The 20,358-nt window shown below is 39.0% G+C and overlaps 1 protein-coding gene across 2 annotated transcripts in view; it reads right to left on the reverse strand.

Annotated features, from left to right (window-relative positions):
• Positions 1-294: 294 nt before the first annotated feature.
• Positions 295-20,358, reverse strand: part of tprg1 (tumor protein p63 regulated 1) — a 31,341-nt gene continuing 11,277 nt past the window's right edge. For both annotated transcript variants that reach the window (XM_066665851.1, XM_066665850.1), the window contains exons 5-6: positions 4,652-4,805; positions 295-1,039 (exon numbers count right to left, since the gene is read on the reverse strand). In XM_066665851.1, coding sequence (XP_066521948.1) covers positions 845-1,039; positions 4,652-4,805 — 349 coding nt within the window. In that variant the 3' untranslated portion in view covers positions 295-844. The remainder of the gene's footprint in view (positions 1,040-4,651; positions 4,806-20,358) is intronic.

Here is a 20,358-nt window from a genome sequence, read left to right on the forward strand (position 1 = left end):
TATTTCATATCCCCCATATTTCACCCCATGACAGGTGGTATATTTTAATTGAGATAATCAATGTTATTCAATAAATGTAAAATATATTTTTTGACAATGCATTTATCATAATTTTAAAAAAGAGATCACTGACTGGGTTCGTAGGGCCAGCGTCCATGTAAAAACTGAGGAGAGTCCACTGCTTGACAATGGTAGACTAGCCCTTTAAAACACAAACAAACAAACAAAACAGCAAACCCAGCCCTCAGCATATATTTACACAGAAAGGCAGTCATGTATGTTTTTTGTTTCTGATAGTTTTTTAATCTTTTTGTCAACATTTCTTTATATAATTAAAGAAAATGTGCAAAAATTATCAGTCAAACATGCATCAATAGAAAATTATCAGCACAATATGCAACAGCTTATATTTTGGCAAGAATATATATTCCAGGCCATTGTAGACCCTTGTCTACTTCGATTTTCCATGAATCCTTCAGTAAATAAACTTCACTTTAAAGCTGAACTTGAAACAGTATTGGAGGGGTCTGTCAGACTGGCCATCTTCTGAACTAGTTTTAAACAAAGCATGAACAAATAGGTAATAATGCAATAACCTTTTTAATAAATCTTTTTTTTTTTGTTGTCATTTACACTGTTGTCCCACTGATTTTCAACATAAACAAATATAAGCTTTTTGTGCAGGAGGGACCTCCAAAAATGCTTGTGCCCAGCAGTCTCATGAGATCATGTCCCTGACTATAATTTGACAATTACAAATATGCAAAAATATTGTTACAAATGTAAGAATATAAATATCAGATTTTCCTTCAGATTCAAAAGCATTTGTGTTTATTGTCACCGATCAGAAGCCGACGTTCCCTCTGGCCAGGCAGTAGCCTAGCTTGTTCTGGTTTCCTATGACAGACATGATTCCCACGTAGGCCTCGATGAGGATGGGCTGGTTAAGAACCAGAACTCCATTAGCCTTTCCTGGAACCGGGTTCTGAGCGTGGGCTTTCTGGGCTGCTGCAGTCAGCTGCTCTCGGAAAGTGTGGATCTTAGAAAAGAAAGAGGACACATGGACATTACCTCACTGATCTGACCTCAGCTGCCTCTGATATTTCTAATCATAATCACAATTCCAGTAAAAGAAAAAAAGAAAGAAAGAAAGAAAAACATTAGCAACACTGATTAGGCTTTTTTCCACATTTCATTAAAAGTAACATTCAATGAAGCAAACTAACAAAATAACCACAGTCTATCCATGATGTTGGAGCAAAACTCTCCAAAATGTTAACCTTAAGTAGAAGAAAAAAAGAAACTTTATAACTTTAAATAGAAATTAATGGGAAATTATGTATTACAGTTTTTAAATGAGGTTAAAAAAAGGTTTGGAGAAGATTTTGTGCTTCATATCAATGACTTTGTTTACAATAATAACTGTAAAACTACAAAATTAGTTTATTACTTGTTTTTGAACATTTTGAACATTTGAACTAAAACCAAGCACCTTAACATTTTATCAACCAAGTAATCCATTCTTGATAAAGAAACAAGGCATCGCTGGAACTAGATATTTATTAGACTTATATTTCTTTAAGGGTCTGACTGATAAAACGTTGCTGTAACAAATTCACAGCCTCATTTTATTTTGAGTAACACCTCGCTCTGGTGTTCTGGCTTTAACCATCCAGAGATTTTGTCTGTTTTCATGTAAAGTTAAACAAAAAGTTGTGCAGATGTAATTTACTCGTCAGAAAGTCAGTAACGGTGAGATGTGTCCGTGTATTCGTGTCGTCATAGGGACAGACAAGATGACTTTCTGCTTGTTAAATATATTGTAGAAAACAAAAGGCTGTGTCACAGAAACATTCTCCATACATAAAGAAGAGACTATGATAAATATTACCTCAACAATGTTCAACACATTTCTGTTTGAGGCTCCAGTAAAACACTGAGCTGCACCGCGGTGGATAGTGGACCTACAGCGCTGAAGCAGCACGACTGTGTCCCAATTCAGCTCTCAACTCTCTGACCCCTTGAATATGCATTTTCTTTAGGTCCCAAAAAGAGTACTTGGCTAGGGAAAAAAGGGGACCTCTGGTCACCGCCGAACGGTTCCAAATTTAGTTCACGAACTGGAATGTGAAATATGGCTGAGGTAACACAGACAGTGTAGTGGTGTAGTGGCGCCCCCTTAAGTTCTCTCTGTGAAATACGGCTGAATTAACAGTTCCTACTCGCGCATGCGCGTCTCAACATTAGGTCAGTCAGTGAACGCATATGCCTCTTCTAGGCCAGCTCGGCAGGTGGTCCCGCAAATGTTCAAGCAATTTTTCAGTCTGAAACAACAGACACAATAATCAACACAGTTCAAATGTATATGTCAAAGCATGAACATAACCCCTTTTGCCGGGTTTTCCCCATTTGACCTTTTACAGAATAATCTCAAAATAATCCCAAAATAGTCTCAGCTTCACTCCACAACTTCACTCCACTCACCACACCACTGCCACTTATTAACTCATCAAATACAGCTGTTTGGTCAGGAGCCCACTGCGTCAGGAACCGGCGTAATGGGGCCATGTTATTTTTGGTGTGCAAGGTAGAAAAGTGTAAAGAATCAGCCTAACATTAACATATTTTAGCTCAAATATAATTTTCATTTTCATGCATTAAATAGAGTACTTACAGTAAATGCAATGTTTGTTGGTCATTTCCACATCACTATTTGCATGAGCAAAGGCTAAATATTTGTGATAATATTAAAACACAGTTTTATCGGAATGTCAAGATGAGAAAAAGACTTTATATAAACAACTCTCCTGAACCCCTCACACCAAATGATGGAGATGATGGGAGTGTGTTTCAACGCTTGCAACTCTTGCAAAACTTACATGATTTTGCACAGACTTTGGAAATTTGTCTGCGACAGTGAAATCACTTCAAAGGTATTTGGTGTAAGGCTGGCTTTAAAATAGTCTTGGGAAAACCTCATGAAAGTCTCATGATAGTCTCAATATAGTCTCAAGCTTTGCAGTGGGGTCTGCGAGAATCCATTTTGCATTTACCAGATTTTATTTTCCATGTTTTTCATAACCACAAAATCAACCGTGATGTGTTTTGATAGCGAGGAGTGTCAGAATTTGTTATTTCTAAACGGTACTAACTCAGACCTTCCATAATGGGCTGGTGCTCACTACTTGTCAAAACACTCACATTATATGTATTATTTACTCTTGTTTCTCTTCTCTCTCTCTCTGTCTTTCTATCTCTCTCTCTCACCCAACCTGATGTTCATCTCTGTGGGTGTGGTGGAATGTGTGGAATGGGATTGGGGCCAGAAGCTTTGACACTCTGCCTGTTTAAATGAGCAGTTATGTGATCTGAGGGGTCACCTGTACAGACCCCCATGCCACCACCCACAATCACTAAAGCTGTTAAAGAAGTGTGATCTCTCCGGGTACAAGCAGCTGTTAATTATATTCAGTGCCTGAAAAAGAATGCTAGAGCCACCCCAAATCACTCACTATGGCCCAAAATTATCCATGGACACTTTACTGGATGAGATTAGAGCACTGCCCCATGAAACATTTGGGAATGCTCTGCCACCCTTTGAAATATTCAGAGCAATATTTGATATTCACAGTATTTTTTTCACATGCACAAATGTGAGTATTTATAATTTTTACAAGGTACAACTAACATAAAATGAATTAGATAGAGTTAGATTTCTTTGTAGTCCCAGAAAGAGCATGAGGGGATCCATTTCAATCATTGAGGGTCTGTGGGTTAACCAAGACTTTTTGCAGACAGATATGTGATGGTGGAGGGTGTGGGATGCAAAACATTGTTTTATCGGATAATTTTGTTACCTATTGGTGATGTCATCAAAACTAAGAAAATGCTTTGAAGGTGGGTGGAAATCTCTATACTTCAAAAAAAGGTTATGTGAACACAAGAATGATATTTTTGAAACGGTATATGAAGAATCAGTAACGGTCGTGTCTGATTTCAGGTATTTTTTTAAAGGACACATTCATTTACACTGACCCAAACAGCTGAACAACATCACAAAAATTGGCCAATTCAGTATCTGTCTTGTAGCCCTGTTGGGCTTTAAGTTGTCTCAATCTTTCAAATGTATTCTTGGTCATGGAAATTTTTAGAAAGATACTGAAGCTTTTTAGGCCCAGTAAGATCTAATGTGATCTTTGTTGGCTTACTTGCTTCCATGGTTGCGGCATGCTTTGTTTTTCTGCTATTGTGTTTCACACCTGGCAATCAAGAGTGTGGAAATAGTACAGGGGACCGGGCAGTGGGCTGGTAATTGCTGGTAAAATCTGGTAGAGTAAATATATTACATAGTGCTCCTTTAAATGCACTTTTTTCTAGTGGAAGTGTTCTGTTTTTTAATCTAATAAACAAATATATTTGTTTAAATGAAATGATAATATAAATTATGTACCATAACATGATAAGTTCCATACAGATTGGATGTAGTCCACCCACAAAATGTGCTCACATTGCTGAATATGACAGATGGGGGTGCTCACCATTTTGCCTTCAAAATATAACTGAATCTTTCAAACTATTCCAATCAATTGACCTGAGAACAGTCCAAGGCTGTGAGTGTGTGTTAGATGTGGAGTGCTGTATGAGTTCTCACCTCACAAATCCTGGACAGCTTGTCATTGGCATTTCGGACAGGGTGGTAGGTAAGTGTAGTGTAGGGATAATCAACAGAGAAAGGGTTCCAACGGGCTGCGAAAGAAGGCTCCCTGAGCCTGTCCCAAAACAATCTCACACCCTCTCCTTCACGCCTGGAACACAGAGATAATCAAACACACATGGCCATTATTACACACAATTGCGTACATAAAATGGACCTTCATTGTTTGCACCTATTATGTAAAAAAATGCATGTGTTGGACAAGATTTAGAGACCACTGTTCATTCGTTTACAGTCATAATAGCCAGTAACTACAGTTTATTCACTATACAGGAGATGTTTCTTAAAGAGAATATCTACATGTTTCCAAAGAGGAGAGAAAAAGAGGGTAATGGCTCTCATTTCTAAAAAATATTAACCATTTCAAAGACCATTCCAGACCTAATATACCACTGACACTGTCAGCATCTGATAAACATTACATAAAGCTGATTTTACTTAGAGCATTTATAAATAAAACACCACATGGACATGCCAACAAGGTTAAAAAATGTTTTGCAAGTATTCTGAAAACACAGGACACATCAGTAGAGTATAAGCAGTAAGTTGTATAGTTCTTTACACATGACCAATGACTCTGACCCAAATTAAAAGCCAAACATGTGTGTAGTTATGTTCATTGCATTACCTATGATTATTTAAAAATACATGAAATATTGTAAATATCAAAATTCCAAAAGTTCAGTGTGAAGAGATGACTGTGTGTACTTAGTCAGGAATGTAATGCAAAGCATTTAGAACCAAACTGTTCTTATGTAAACATGGTTGAGTTGCATGAAAATGCAAAACATCCCAAGTGCACATAATGAGGAGTGAGGGAACAACACGTCCGCCAGCGTTCAGCATCATGCCAGATTATCCACTCACTGATTCACTGATTTATATGCACTGTCCGCAAATAGGTCAGCTTGACCTCTCGAACTCCAACATTCCCTCCAACAAAACCCCTCTTACTGCCAAAACCGGCCCCTTTCCTCTATAGCGCCTCTTTATGCTCGGGCCAATCCGATGTTTACTAAAGCTTAAAGGCAATTCCCCATGTTCATCAGATTTGCTTTCACTCCCTGTGCTTTTCTCTGTGCCATTTAAAGTAAATAGATTTTAATGAAACGCCCAGAGGCCACATCTTTATTTTCCAGGCTGATGAAACCCCAGAAGACAAGTGAATGCCTGGCAGCAAACACACTGCCTTAAAACCTCTTCACATTCAGGCATTGAAATCATGTTGGCAACCTTCCATTTCCACAAAGATCATTCATAATGCACTATTTACAGATTGTCCATCAGTCACTGTTGGGAAAAAGCACTGCATGCTTTAACAGACTGGAAGATGCACTGCAAGTCAGCAGAGTTTGTCTATTGTGTTTATGTACTTGTCAGATAACTATTTATTTCAGACAAAACCACCATTAAGTGGAAGTTTTTCAGTGTTCAAGAGCCACTGAGGAGATTCAATATAAGATAAACCTTTTATAAGTGAAAATCAAACCCTGGCAAGTGGGAAAAAAACGTGAAGATTACAAAACTCCTTATACACTCCATATACATTCCTAACAACTTCCCAAGACCTGGTAAACTACCAGAACTGGTAAACACAAGAAAGATCTTTCAGAACACATGTTTATCCATGTGTCCTATGGGTAGGATGCACTATGCAAGTCAGCACAGTTTGTAAATTGTAAATTGTGCTTGTGTATTTGTATTTCATATCTGTACACTGACTTTTTCAATAGCTCATTGTCATCTAAACAAGTGACAACACACAATCTGAGTGTGAATTCCAGGAAACTTTAATGAAACAGTTGCTGCTTTTTCTGGACTTGTCGTTTTCTTTTCTTTTCTTTTTTTAAAGATGCAAAGATTTTTAAAGATTGCCTCTCATGCAACCATAATTCAATAAACTCTCACTTGCTCGCAGACTCACTCACTCCTGTATTAATAAAATAATTAAATAAATAAATTAATAAATAAACAAAAAAAGAAAAATCACACAGTGTGGTACTGTACTAATACTAGTTAATTCAGTCCACACCTGACCCATAATTTGCTAATTGCTCTTTGGTCAAGGACCAGCACCAATCATTAATCACAAGACCACATACAGGTCCTGCACCCATACTTGTGTCATTAAGTGAAACATGAAGCAAGGTTTTATTGTCTACAATAAAATGTTATCACCACATTTTACCCATTCTCACACACACACACACACACACAAACACACACACACAAACACACACACACACACATTATTGAGCTCTGAGCACACATACACTCTGGATGTAGTTGAGTGTTAGGTGCCTTGCTCAAGGGCACTTCAGTCATGGATGGACCTTTAAGCTACGGCTGCATCTTTCCACTTTTATGTATGTAAGATTCTGACACAATTTCGGTAAATTTGGTTATTACTAATGACCCCCCACCCCCAACCCGCAAAAAAGGAAAAGAAAATATCTCCAAACTGATGTCTCACTGGAATAATGACTGAATTTCCACAGAAAGGACGCTGCCCTGCCCATCACCACTTTCCCACAGTCTTTCCTACCAGACTTGAATCAGTTCTGGTAAACAGTTTACCCTCTGCACAGCTCCTGGCTATACAGATTTCCTCTGGAAGACAACTGAAAGTAGCCTATGAGCCAAGGCTTGTCTGATGCGTGAGATTTGCTTTTTTAGTGAAGTTATGAAGCTGGTGTTGCTAATAGATAGTGTAAGTTTATTGCTAAATAATTTAGAATTGTTTTATAGTACCGGATTCTGTATGTTTTTCTGCCTGTGTTTCCCACTAGGAAAGTTGGAAAATCTGGGCTCTGTGAGGGTCAGCCAATTGTTTTTAGAACAATACCATCTTCTTTATTTGCAAATATTCTTCTTTTTATTTCTTATTTTTTCAGTGTTGGGTGGCAAGGTGGTGCAGCAGGTAGTGTTGCTGTCACACAGCTCCAGGGTCCTGGGGTTGTGGGTTCGAGCCCTGTTCCCGGTGAATGTCTGTGAGGAGTTTGTGTTCTCCCCTTGTCAGTGTGGGTTTCCCCCCACTGTCCAAAAACACATTGGTAGGTTAATTGGCTACTCAAAAGTGTCCATAGGTGTGAATGTGTAAGTGTGTGTCACTATGTGAAGGACTGAAGGACTTAAGCTGTTACAAATAATGAATGAATGGCTTCATATTTACAAATCCTTTTAGATGCAGAGAGGTGAGTTATTTTCTCACAGTGAATATCTTGCTGAGAGTATCTGACTGGAGCCAAATAAAAAATATATGGCCTGGAGATGTATCACTCCAAACCCTGATGAGCTTTACACATTTCGTGCCTCTTTTTGGCACTAGATATGGTGACTTTAGGCTCATTTGTAGCTGCTGAGATACTGCAGAGTGTGTCTTTCTATTGGCAGTGCTCTTCTGTGGAGATATATAAATTGTGGGAGCACATTTAGGTGCACTTTACAGTACTGGAAATCACTTATCAAAAGAGGTGTCTACAGAGTGCACGGAATACAGTGTATTGGTAATGGAAATCTAAACCTGAGAAAGCAAATTGTCTTGTGTGATCAGTTCTAAACAGAGGAAGAGGAAAGCTAGTAAATGTTTAATCTGGCTTTAAGCAGGGGACTGTTTGTGTGCACTGTGAAGACTGATGAGACTGTCAGTGCTGAAGCTCTGTCATCACAGCCCCCCCTCTCAGCCCCCAAAGACATGCTGCAGGTAAAGTACTCTACAGTGTAGTGTTCTTAGTTTTACGGCGACAAGTCCACTGTGGGCCACAGGATGCCTCAAAAACACAAGCGTTTTGTTTCTGGAATTGATCTCTGACCGTGTACTGCCGCAGGCCTCTGTCAGCTCTGTCTTCCTCTTACTCTCAACGGCTCTCTCTCTCTCTCTCTTTGTCCATTCTGCCCTGTTCTTCTCCCTGTCACTCTGTTATTGCACTTCTCCTCCCAAACACTCTACTCTGGTTTCACCATGTTTGAGTGCGGCATCAATCTCCCTGTCACATATTTCTCTCTGAAGACACAACCCCAAAAACTCACGTATTACAGGAATACTCCAGTGTTTCCGTTACTGCTGACTATGATTTGGATATGTTTTCTTGTATGTTGTAAAAAAAATTGTAGAAACCAAATCTTAGTTAAACCTTATATGAATGGATTCCAGGTAACAAAAGTGTAATAAATAATATTAACAGATATTATAACCAAAAATATCTAGATGTACCGGGCCCACTGATGAAAGACTACAGGATGACCAACACCAACTGTGCAGCAACTGATGAGCTACTGTCTCTGACTTTCCATCTACAAGGTGGACCAATGAGGTAGGTGTGTCTTAAAGTCAGTCTTTAAAAACTCCAGCAACACTGCTGTGTCTGATCCACTTGTACCAGTGCAACACACCACCACGTAAGTGTCACTGCAGCGCTGAGAATGATTCACCCCCTAAATCATACCTGCTCTATGGGGGTCCTGACCATTGAAGAGCAGGGTGAAATGGGGATATGAAAGTATGCAGAAAAACAGGTGAACTACATTCTGTAATTGTAGAACTGCAAGGTGGTCCTGTATAGTCAGTGTATCTGATCAAATATAAAATGAATGTCGGTACAAGATAGGTGTTTCTTAATCCAGTGATCTTTGAATGTATTATATGATACTAAATTATAATATATTAAGTTTGGTTTATCTCCACAGAATACAATGTATTAGGATAATACATAATAATAATCACAAAATCAATGCAAGGTGTTGCCCAGAGGGGTATTAAACAACTGAGCACTGGGCTCTAAAACAGTGTAGCTTCTCTGGAGATGATGCATGATTCAGTAATTCATCTGATATTAATACCTGAATTCACTACATTTCTCATGACTAAATGCTGTTAAATCCTCACAGATTTCTAATAGAGCTGTTACTGCAGCCAAGGCCAACAAACTCTACATCAGTGCTCTTCATTTCAGAAGCAAAGTTGGACAAGCTATACATTTTGGCCTTAAAATCTACATCAAAATTACCTTCCCCCTTCTTCTACAACAGCAAAGACACTTGACCTTAAAAGACACAGGTGCATTTATCTCACCTATGCAATGTTTAAAAACAACATCAGACAGCTTTATTCGTTTCTCTCAGTGGCACTGATTGGCAAGGCCTTGTTGTCAGTGTACACAGAAAGGAGCAATCTGCCTGCTGATAAATCAGTTCTCTCTCTCTCACACACACACAAACTCACACACACATGCACACACACACACACGCACACACACACGCACACACAAAGACAAATTCCCTTCTGCAGTACACGACAGTTCTCTGGAGCATGTTTGCCATAGGCGGAGGGCTGTGTGCTCACTGTGTGCTGTAGCCCAAACAAAAACCTCCACCCTGTTCAACACACCTTACAGGGAACATTTCCTGCCACAGCAAACATATGGCCCCGGGCCATACACACAACCTGGAACCGTCAGGCCACCGTTTCTCCTGCTGTTTACACTAGCGCTTTCACAGTACATATGATCAACACACACACACACACACACACACATACACACACACATAGAGAAAGAGAGAGAGAGAGAAGAGAAGAGAGAGAGAGAGAGAGAGAGAGAGAGATGGCAAGAAAAAATGGAAGAAAAAAAGGGGGAAAGGTCAAGTCCTGACTCAAAGAAAGGCCCTAAACAATCACTAAACACATCAAACTCAGGAGTGTGACAGTTTGTTTAGAATCACTCCTCAGAAACAAATAAATTCTGTAATACTGCTGTAAAAACTGATATTTATGGTGATTTACTTGAGATTTCCTACATTTAACATTAGGATAGATACAACATAGTGTGCTCTCTTATTTGACAGGACTTCAGGAGGTGGACTGAAGGCCTAAACTCTTAAATAAAACATTAACCTAACTAAGACCTGACGCAACGTATCAGTTTTACATTTTCACATCACTCTAAGATTGAGGAAGACCTAGATTCCTCACTAATGGCAAATATGAGCTGTATCAATGGGCTTTACTCAAATAATGGAAATGTAAACGAGCAGCAGCTTTTTACCCTAAGAGCCAGTGTAAACAACAAGATAAATTCATAAAAAATATTGGTTACAAGCTTCACATAAAACAAAATAGTTTACCAAGCTTCAAATGTCTGTTTAATCCAGATTATCACAATAATGTTACATTAGTGCTGGTATACTACTAGAGCGCCAGATTACATCAATATTGTGGGTTCCACTGCATAACTCTCCACATGCAAATTTAAAGAAAGGTATGTACACTTATATGCCTCGTGTGAGATGTGATGGAGCAAGTTAGTAAGAGACAGTATGTACAATTCAGTGTGTGTGTGTGTGTGCCTCTGTGTGTGCATATCAGTAATATATCACCTTGTGGGGACCAAAACCTGTTTAAACACATACATTGTGGGGACCTATATTTATTTAATGGTCCCACTTGGCATGCCAACTAGTGTGTGTGTTTGTGTGGTTTTGTCTCTGTGTATATGTGTGTGTGGATCTCCAGATAATTCCAGGTAAGCTATCAGTATAGGAGGGCCAGTTCAGACAGGCAAAGAGGGTTGGGCTGCACACTCACCAGCACTCACACAAACACTCACACACACACAAACACACACACACACACACACACACACACACACACACACACACACTGTTTACGGTACAAAAGAAAGCTTTCACTGATTACTGCCACGAGTCTCTTTCCTCTCACTCACTCTCTCTCTCTCTCACACACACACACACACACACCTATTCAACAATCTCTCTCTCTCTCTCTCTCTCTCTCTCTCTTAGACACACACACATAGACTCACACATTGTAATGTGGTAATATACACGTCTGTACAGACATTTATATTTTCTATATGTCACACACATACACACATTCTCATTGATATATGATCATTAGTACACACCCAGGACTACTATGCCATCCGTTTCAAGGTTGGAGAAATGTCAGGAGGCAAGCAAGTGGGGAAGAGTGATGGGCTTCCCAAACACAAAGGTACAGCAAGCACTCTGAAAAATTAATCATAGAAAAAGATAAATATTGACACTAGCCATAAATGTACACATTCATGCCCGCATTCTCTCTCTCTCTCTCTCTCTCTCTCTCTCTCTCTCTCTCTCTCTCTCTCTCTCTCTCTCTCTCTCTCTCTGGTGTATTCTTAGCTATGCTTCAGGATAGTGTGTGGACATTCCTGCAGAAGTTGAGTGCTGTCTATGTGCTTGAGAATTGCTAAGCAAACACAGCAGATGAATATCGGTATCTTGCTCCAGCTGTCTCTGCAGCTCACACAGAGGCACAACAACTAACAATTCCCCCTGCTGTCCAATGAATCCTGCCCTTCTCCCCCGAATCAGCCATACACTATAGTGGGCTATCCCAGAGCATCCTCATGGTGACCATACAGCACTAGAGTGGCAGGACTATAAGGCCAGACCAAGCAAACTACATTGCAAGAGGGGGGTGTGAGAGAGAGAGACAGAGAGAGAGAGAGAGAGAGAGAGAGAGAGAGAGAGAGAGAGAGAGAGAGAGAAATGTGAACACAACTCGGGGGGAAATGTTGTCCAGCAGATTCTACAGAGAAGGAAAACAAGTGAGTGTGTGCATGTCAGAGGTGAAGAGCACGAGTGGCTCAGTATCCAACAGTAGATTAAACAAGTTGTATGAGTACAGCATCAGCAAATGGTGATCTTCAATGTAGCTGTATTCACTGATTCAGAGAGATGTTTACAAGATACATCTAGACACTTCAATGAACACTTTGGGAATCTTTGTACATTTTTCCTTAGTTAAATAAAGTTTATTAACCAATCCCAGCTTCAGTTTATTCATTTATTTGTTTTATTTAGATACATATTTATTTTGCATTTTACAAATTTTGAACGTAAAGAGAACAATAAAGAGAACTATTTATATCCTCTAAAAGTTACATAGTGCAGTAACAACAACATAGTATCAACAACAGGATATCTATTCTTCTTATTACAGGTCTGTCTAGCATCACAAGTATTGTGAAGCTAAAATGCTTAAGTCAAGCGCTGAGACTAGAGAACTGTCCCGCCTTCTCATAGATTTACCTCCAATAACAGCACTGGACTTGTGTTCATGTTAGAGTGAAAAGACGAAATTGAACCAAGAAAAACAAACAAGGAGTACAGAGAAATAACTTATTAAATATGATGGAAGGAGAACAGAGAAGAAAGAGAAACAAGAAAAAAAAAACAAACAAAAAAAAAAACCCTGAGCTGCTCCTTGCTCCTCACTCCTGGGCTCTCATGAAGAACTGATCTGTGTTTTTTTCTCTTATAAAGAACTTCAGCTCTCCTGAACAGGGCTGTTTAGACCCTTGTGGTATTTTGAACAAAACATGTCACAGGCTTTTCCACAGCAGTTTTGGAAGTTACTCAGTGTTTACGCTGAACTTAAACTGCTACGTTTGTACTTCTACTCAAGTTGTTCTTTGTTTTTTGTTTTTTTATTATACCTGAGAAACAACACTTTTACTTGAGCATTCATCCAGGCTTCTTTACAAACCTCTTGCATTAAAACACAGTAGATGTGCTTCAATAGCACAGAACGTATGACAAGCAGATGCTTGTTGAAAAGAAGTGGTTAACAAATCCAAAAGAAACAAAGCTAATCCCTTCCATTCCATATCAGGAAGTCTTGTGCATTCAACTGTGTGGGACAGTGCTTTGTTGGTTTTGTATAAAAACTCCACCTACACACTTTGTGTGAACAGTACAGATTGATTGTGTTGGAAGGAGAATTCCCATAACACTGCAATGCCTTAGACCGATTCAACAGCTGTGGGTATTATTTGTACCGTAAAATAATGTGGGGGGAAATTGGTTGCTTCTTTAGAGGCCTTGTGAGACTAAAAATACAAATATGTGAAAGGTTGACCTCTGGTGGTAGTAGAGGGAATGGCGGCTATAGTAGAAAAACTACTCAGTGTTCATTTATTACTTTCAGTGTAATAAACAGCATTCAGACCAGTTACCACCATTTAATTGCTGCAAATAGAGATGGTTTTAAAGAAAGCTTCCATGCAAACACTTTGGACTAAGGGGCTCTCCAGGCTCTGGGCCTTTTGACCTATATTTATCAACAACAACGCTGCATTAGCAGTGATGCTGATTTTAATATAGGACGACCAGTGCTTTCAGCCAAATGGCACACATTCAGAGACAACAGCAAGACACATATTGTCACCATTTAAAGCAGTCTCCTCACATTTACGGCCTTGTATTAATGAGAAACAAGGCCTTGTCTCAAACACTGAACTAGAAACTGAAAATATGAGGTCAGCCACGGCGTCCAGATGGCTCCAACTAATGTGTTTGTGTTAGAGCAGAAAGGCCAGTCTCATACTAACAAATTAGTTCTGAAGGCCAAGATGCTATTGCAAAACGTTTAGTAAAATCATGCTCAACACACTACAACAGCAGACCCTGCGGGGGTCTATGTTTTTGTAGAAGCCCAATGCAAGCCTGGATTCACACATTAGCACCACGGTCATTTACAAAAGGGAATGTTTTCCATTGATAACAGACAGCATTTTGTTAAAAGAATACCCTCTGAGGGCTGCTTTGCTTCCTGAAATTTCATGAAAAAGAAATACAAAAACAAAACCTGTCTTGTGCTACTTCTTTTCAAAATATCATATCTCTGAAATGCTATTTATAGACGAGTAATCTTGTAGGTGAATGTGCAGCATTCTCTTCCATTCTTGTGTAACTAGTATGCTAAGTTTCAGCAGTGCATGTGTTAAACATGTGCAGGCTGCAGAGCACAGGCATGTGGTGAGACAGGTCGGTACACAGGTTTTCAGTCATTTAATTTGGCTTGAATTAAATGATGGAAAGGGCTATTTACAGTCCTGCACTCCCACAGATAACATTTAAATTGAATTAAATGTTCTACTCCAGCATTTATTTTTGTCTAGAAATGTCCAATAAAAACTTACATTAGGTATTTATTTTGCAACAATGATGAAAAATGTTTAAATTCTCCTTTAAATGAAAATGAACACATTTGAACAAGAGAAAACGGTCCTTTTAATATTCTCAAGCTCCTGAGAAGCATAAAAATGACCATTGTTAAAGGAGAGCTTTTATTAATCAAGTTTATTAAAAGAGAAATGAATCAATTTCCTCCAATGATTCTACATTCCATTCCATTAAAAGATTATTATACTGACATCTAGTGTCTTGGATGAAGAGCTTGTGTACAGGCGTTTTATTTATTTATTTATTTATTAAATTATTATTATTATTATTTTAATGGCAGCCCAATGATGGGGTCCTGCTCTAGGGAAAATTAACTGGTTAATTCAGACACTCTTCATCTGAGTTGCACTTTATAGAAGCACTTTATATTTCAGCACTGCTGCATAGCAACCTTTGGTTTGACTGAAAATAATATAATTAATGCTAAGTATAAGCACTGCTTAGAGGCAGCTGCAGGCACAGAAATGCTAAAACATGCCACATTACATCATTTGTTAATAGCCACAGATCTAAGAACCAGGACAATGTGACAGAAAACAAGTCCTTTTCTTTTGCAGCAGGCACTGTAACATGAGGCATTTATTGATTCTGTCTCATAATAAGCAAGCTGCATGCGGTCTTTTAAAACATAAACTCCAGTGTGAGCATCTCAGAATACTCCATCACTCAGCACATCAGTTAAGACAGACATAATGAGGGAGAGAGTGAGAGTATGAGTGTGAGTAAGAGTGTGAGTAAGAGTGTGAGTGTATGAGATATGAAGTCTGTTCTGAACCATTTTCCTGCTCTCAATTTGCGGAATATGTCTGGGATAGAGTTGTTCTTTGAAATCCTCACAACAAGCTCTCCTCGAGAGGAATAAAAGAAGACGAGAGAGATGTGAAGGGCAACTGGGTAATTACCACGTCTAGACGCTTTGAGAGAAAAGCACTTTTCAAAAACACATCCTTCACTCGGCTCCTCGTCTGAAACGCACAAGCGTCTCTTTGCTTGTCATTGTCACAGTAAACGGCTTTAAGAAATGATTGGATAGACTTCAAACCACAACCAAACATTTCCCCAACATTAAGCACAGGTCTATGTAATGTTCCCAGGACGTGTGAAAGACCAGTATTAAAACTCAACCAGTGGGGATGCAGGTGTCCCAGTGCATGCTCCAGACATAAAACAATGTCTCAGATCAGCATTTATTCATAATTGTTTTGTGTAAAAACGTGATATTTCAAAACTTGATATCTTCAGACGTCTGGCTCCTATCACCACTGCTATAAACAAAGCTTCTATGAATCCCTTTGTTTATATTTGGGCCATGTATTAATATCATTAAACCAACGTGTTGAAACCTATGGGTATTTCCCTTTAGTGTTAATTGACTGGAACAGCTTATCAAAATGTCGTTCTGTCCATTCATCATGAAATGTTCACACAGTGTAAATGCCAGCTGGGAAGGTTTTCTAATGATTGCTGTTGTATACATTCCATGGCTTTACTATAAAGGAATGACTAAGGCATGATGGAAATACAGTCCATAAAGTGCAGCATGTGCTCCGTTTACTTGAAGTCACTGAAGACTAGGCCCATGTCCATGACTCATGGGAAAAAGAGGTACTGTGTCCCACACAGACTTATAAAGAAATAGAAAGTAGGGAACAGAGACGAGACCACACCCTCTCTCCTTTTCACTTTTTAAAAGATCAAAATTATTCACAAGCACTGGGCTGTCTCTTGGCAAAACACACAAACTGTAAGTTAATATTAATAATTAATATTACAAGTTATCAAGTTTGCACAGACATCTGCAAGGCTTTTTTTCATAACTCCTGTGTTAAAACTTAGATATTGGTATCATTCTCTGCTACTCACAATCCCAACAATCCAAAATCCCATTCAAGGATACACTGTCAGAAAAATCATTACTATGGTGGTACCCTAAAGGGTACATATTAGCACCTTTAATTAGGGAACATAATTGTGTCTTATTCTATTATAATTGTAGTTTTCAAAATTGTGTTGTGGGTGGCACGGTGGTGCAGCAAGTAGTGTCGCAGGCACAGCTCCAGGGACCTGGAGGTTGTGGGTTCAAGTCCCGCTCCGGGGGACTGTCTGTTAGGAGTTTGGTGTGTTCTCCCTGTGTCTGCGTGGGTTTCCTCCGGGTGCTCTGTTTTCCTCCCACGGTCCAAAAACACACGTTGATAAGTGGATTGGGAACTCAGAAGTTTCTGTAGGGGTGTGTGTGTGTGTGTGTGTCGCCCTGTGAATGACTGGCACCCCCTCCAGGGTGTGTTCCTGCCCAATGAGGTCCAGGTAGGCTCCGGACCCACCACGACCCTGAACTGGATAAGCGGTTTACAGATAATGAATGAATGAAAATTGTGTTGATTTGTGTTACAGCGCATTTCATCTCCAGGACTTATATTTTGTTCTTTTATTTTACACAGGTCTGTAATGAATAATTACAAATATTCACTTTTCTTTCTGGAGAAAAGAATGTAATGTATCTTTAGGGAACACAACTGGATTTTAACACCCTTGTTGTACCTTTAATGGTGCATTATCACAGTTTGTTTTTTTATTTTCCTGAGTGTATGGAAGTGTGGATATAAGTTGTGTCAAGTCATGTTAAGAAAGCATTAACAGCATCTTTGTTTTAATTTGCAAAACAATTACATCTTTACTTTTCAGATTTGAAGCAAGATTGTTGCGCAAAAACCCATCCCTGATTATCTAGTTTAAAGTACTGGTTTAGTTTAAAGTAAGATACTGTAGTTTAACCTTATCTTAAGTGGCATTTCAGCAGATTCAGGAGATTTAAATCCTGGAAATGTGCAAATACACACAGGCATGCACACACAACCACTCCCTCCAATACTAGTCATGTGTGAGTCATCATCCCACTGTACCTGAAAATGAGTCATAAACCTAATAAAAAAAAATAAAAAAATCATGGCTCACAGCTACAGCAAACCATTCGTCACTGTTAATCTTCTGAGAGCAGTTTCTCGAATCAAAGAAAACTCTCCTCAGAGAACTGCTCAAATAGGACAGGGGTCACTTTAGGTTAGATTTGAAATGGGCTGAGGAACTGTATGCATGTATAGCACAAGGACAGCTCAGTTTATACATGCTGACATGGGCTGCACTTTGGATGAGGCCAGGGAACAAAGAGGCACTCTGTTCACTTAATTATTCATTTGAATGATGTTGTTTGATGGTATAAAGAAATTAAGTCCAAGGAGGGCTGTGCCACTGTGGAACTGCATTAGTTTTGTGGCGTCGCTAAGGGGAGCTAAAGGTCCTGAGTGGATCATATCACTGAGTAATGATTAGCGAGATGATAGATGACAGCAGAATTGAGATTGTATCAATCATGCTGACTGGCAGTGGTGAAATTCTAGGTGCTGGGGGTGGTGTGCAGATCAATAAAGATGATTTGTTGAGAGCAGGGACCTGTTTGATGGAGTAGAATGTGATGTTTTTGCATGGTGAAATATTTCAGATATATCATGAGTGCTAGCGACTGAACAAAAGCCTCAACTACTGTATATGTAGTGAATGTATACAGTGTATCCACATTTTTCCATTCCATTCCCATAGAGAACTGCCTTTAGTTTCTGCAAACTGCAAAAATGCAAAAATCTGCAAAAATCTACTAGATTCCTTTTTCACAGTTCTGTATTAGAAGTCAGTTGCACATTCTGCTGCTCATGATCCTTGAAACCTAAACATGTTTCATTTTCTTCTTAATGGTTTCTTGACAGATATACTTCTTTTCAGACTCACAACCTTGAGCTGTCATCTTACAGAGGAGGGATGAACAGAGACACCTGTCCATGTGGAGTGGAGCAAGATTTTCTCCCGTATAGAGGAAAAAAGGTTGAGATTAAGATGGAAAAAATAAACTAAACAAATGAAAGACAGAGATAAATAGACATAATAGGATGAAGATAGAGGAGGTAAGAGTGATGGGGAGAGAGAGAGAGAGAGAGAGAGAGAGAGAGAGAGAGAGAGAGAAAGAGAGAGAGAGAGAAAGAGAGAGAGAGACTCTGGTTTCAAGCTAGCTTTTCCTTCCCTTCAGCACTTTGGGCTGGTTTTCACTGGCGTTTTATTTATAATTGAATGTAATGTGCAGAGATAAAGCCTCTCCAATACGGCCTGCCTTTCCTAAGCGCTTCACGCCGCGTTACGCTTTATTCATCAAATTAGTTTTACTTGGGTTGGTGTCCCCTGAGCCAGCTTTAAAAGGTTCAGATGAAAGGCCTACATTAATTTCTGCCACTAATCACTTACACAAGAGCGTGGCTGTGGAGCCCTTCTGACAACCTCCCTCCCCACCCTGCTTCATAAAAGCCCTGCTCACATCCAATTCACTTCCACATAATCCTCCTCCAGAAAAAAAGACAAGCAACTAAAAAAGGAAGAAGGGGAAAAAAAAAAAAGTCAGGAGAAGAGGCTGGCCTCCTTCCACTGCGCTGTCACTGGTTAAGTCCTGCTGCACCATGCCTACTGGTACCTTTTAAATACTGTTAGTACTGCTGGGGTAAATAATTCATGCCATTCTCCAGCCCATATTTATACATTTTAGTCTCACAATGAGGATGGGGAGTGGGTGGGGGGAGCACAAAAAATGATCAAAGCTGCTGTGCAAAGAGCAAGGATGAATCAGGCCAAGGTTAATCAAGGCTTCTTTAAAAACTAACTAGAATAAAAAGTTATAAAATGGTCTTTAAATAAGTACTCTAGCATATAACAACCCAGCTCTATCTCCTCCATCGGCGGCGACTGATTATAAGCAAAAAACACTTATTCCATGTTTAAGAACTTGTAAGAAATAGGTTTAAATCTTGAGTATTTGTGCTTTCTGGGATAGGACTAGTCTCTGGGAATAAGGTGATGTAATAAGCTACCAGTGTAGTGATGCAGTTACCAGTCTGAGTGCGTCTACAATTCTTCAGAAAAGCCAAAGTGCTTTTGTAGCTGTTTGCAAGTTTTATAAAAACAACCTTAAAAAGAATACATTTCTGCTCAAGTCTTATTCAGTTCTGTCTGTTGTGTTTACAGTGTGAGGACAGACCGTTGAGGCAAATGCAATATTGCGTTCAATACAGACGCAACAGGAAATTCCACCATCCTGCCATCACAGTGAGTGTTTTCATGGCTGCATGCTGTTGTTTGTCATATGTCAACATAAGGCACAGAACAGTGTTTAATTTATTTTTCAAAGCACTCGTGTAAACACAGTATAATTTGAAGTGACAACGTTGTACAGTTACTTATTTCAGAATTCAGTGAGCAACCACGGGCCTTTACTATAATATTTAAAAAAATAATAAATTACAAAGAGAGTGGCACCAGAAGGACACTAGTCAAACTGACATAGAGTATGGTCTGTGGAATGACAGTCAACAACCTAAAAAACATTAAATCTCCATGTTAGTCCTTAACAAACTAACAAGGTATGTAAACACTAAGGTAAATATTTCCTTTATTAAAAATATTGATTATGATTTGTTGGTTTTTCATGTATTGTATATTTAAAGTTGTGCTACATATGTCAATATTTAAGAAACACTTACCTAAGGCTCTTTGTACATAGCCATTTTTTAATGTATTTTTTTAAATAA

This window comes from Hoplias malabaricus, chromosome 3 (assembly GCF_029633855.1).
Source record: "Hoplias malabaricus isolate fHopMal1 chromosome 3, fHopMal1.hap1, whole genome shotgun sequence".
NCBI classification, from domain to species: Eukaryota; Metazoa; Chordata; class Actinopteri; order Characiformes; family Erythrinidae; genus Hoplias; species Hoplias malabaricus.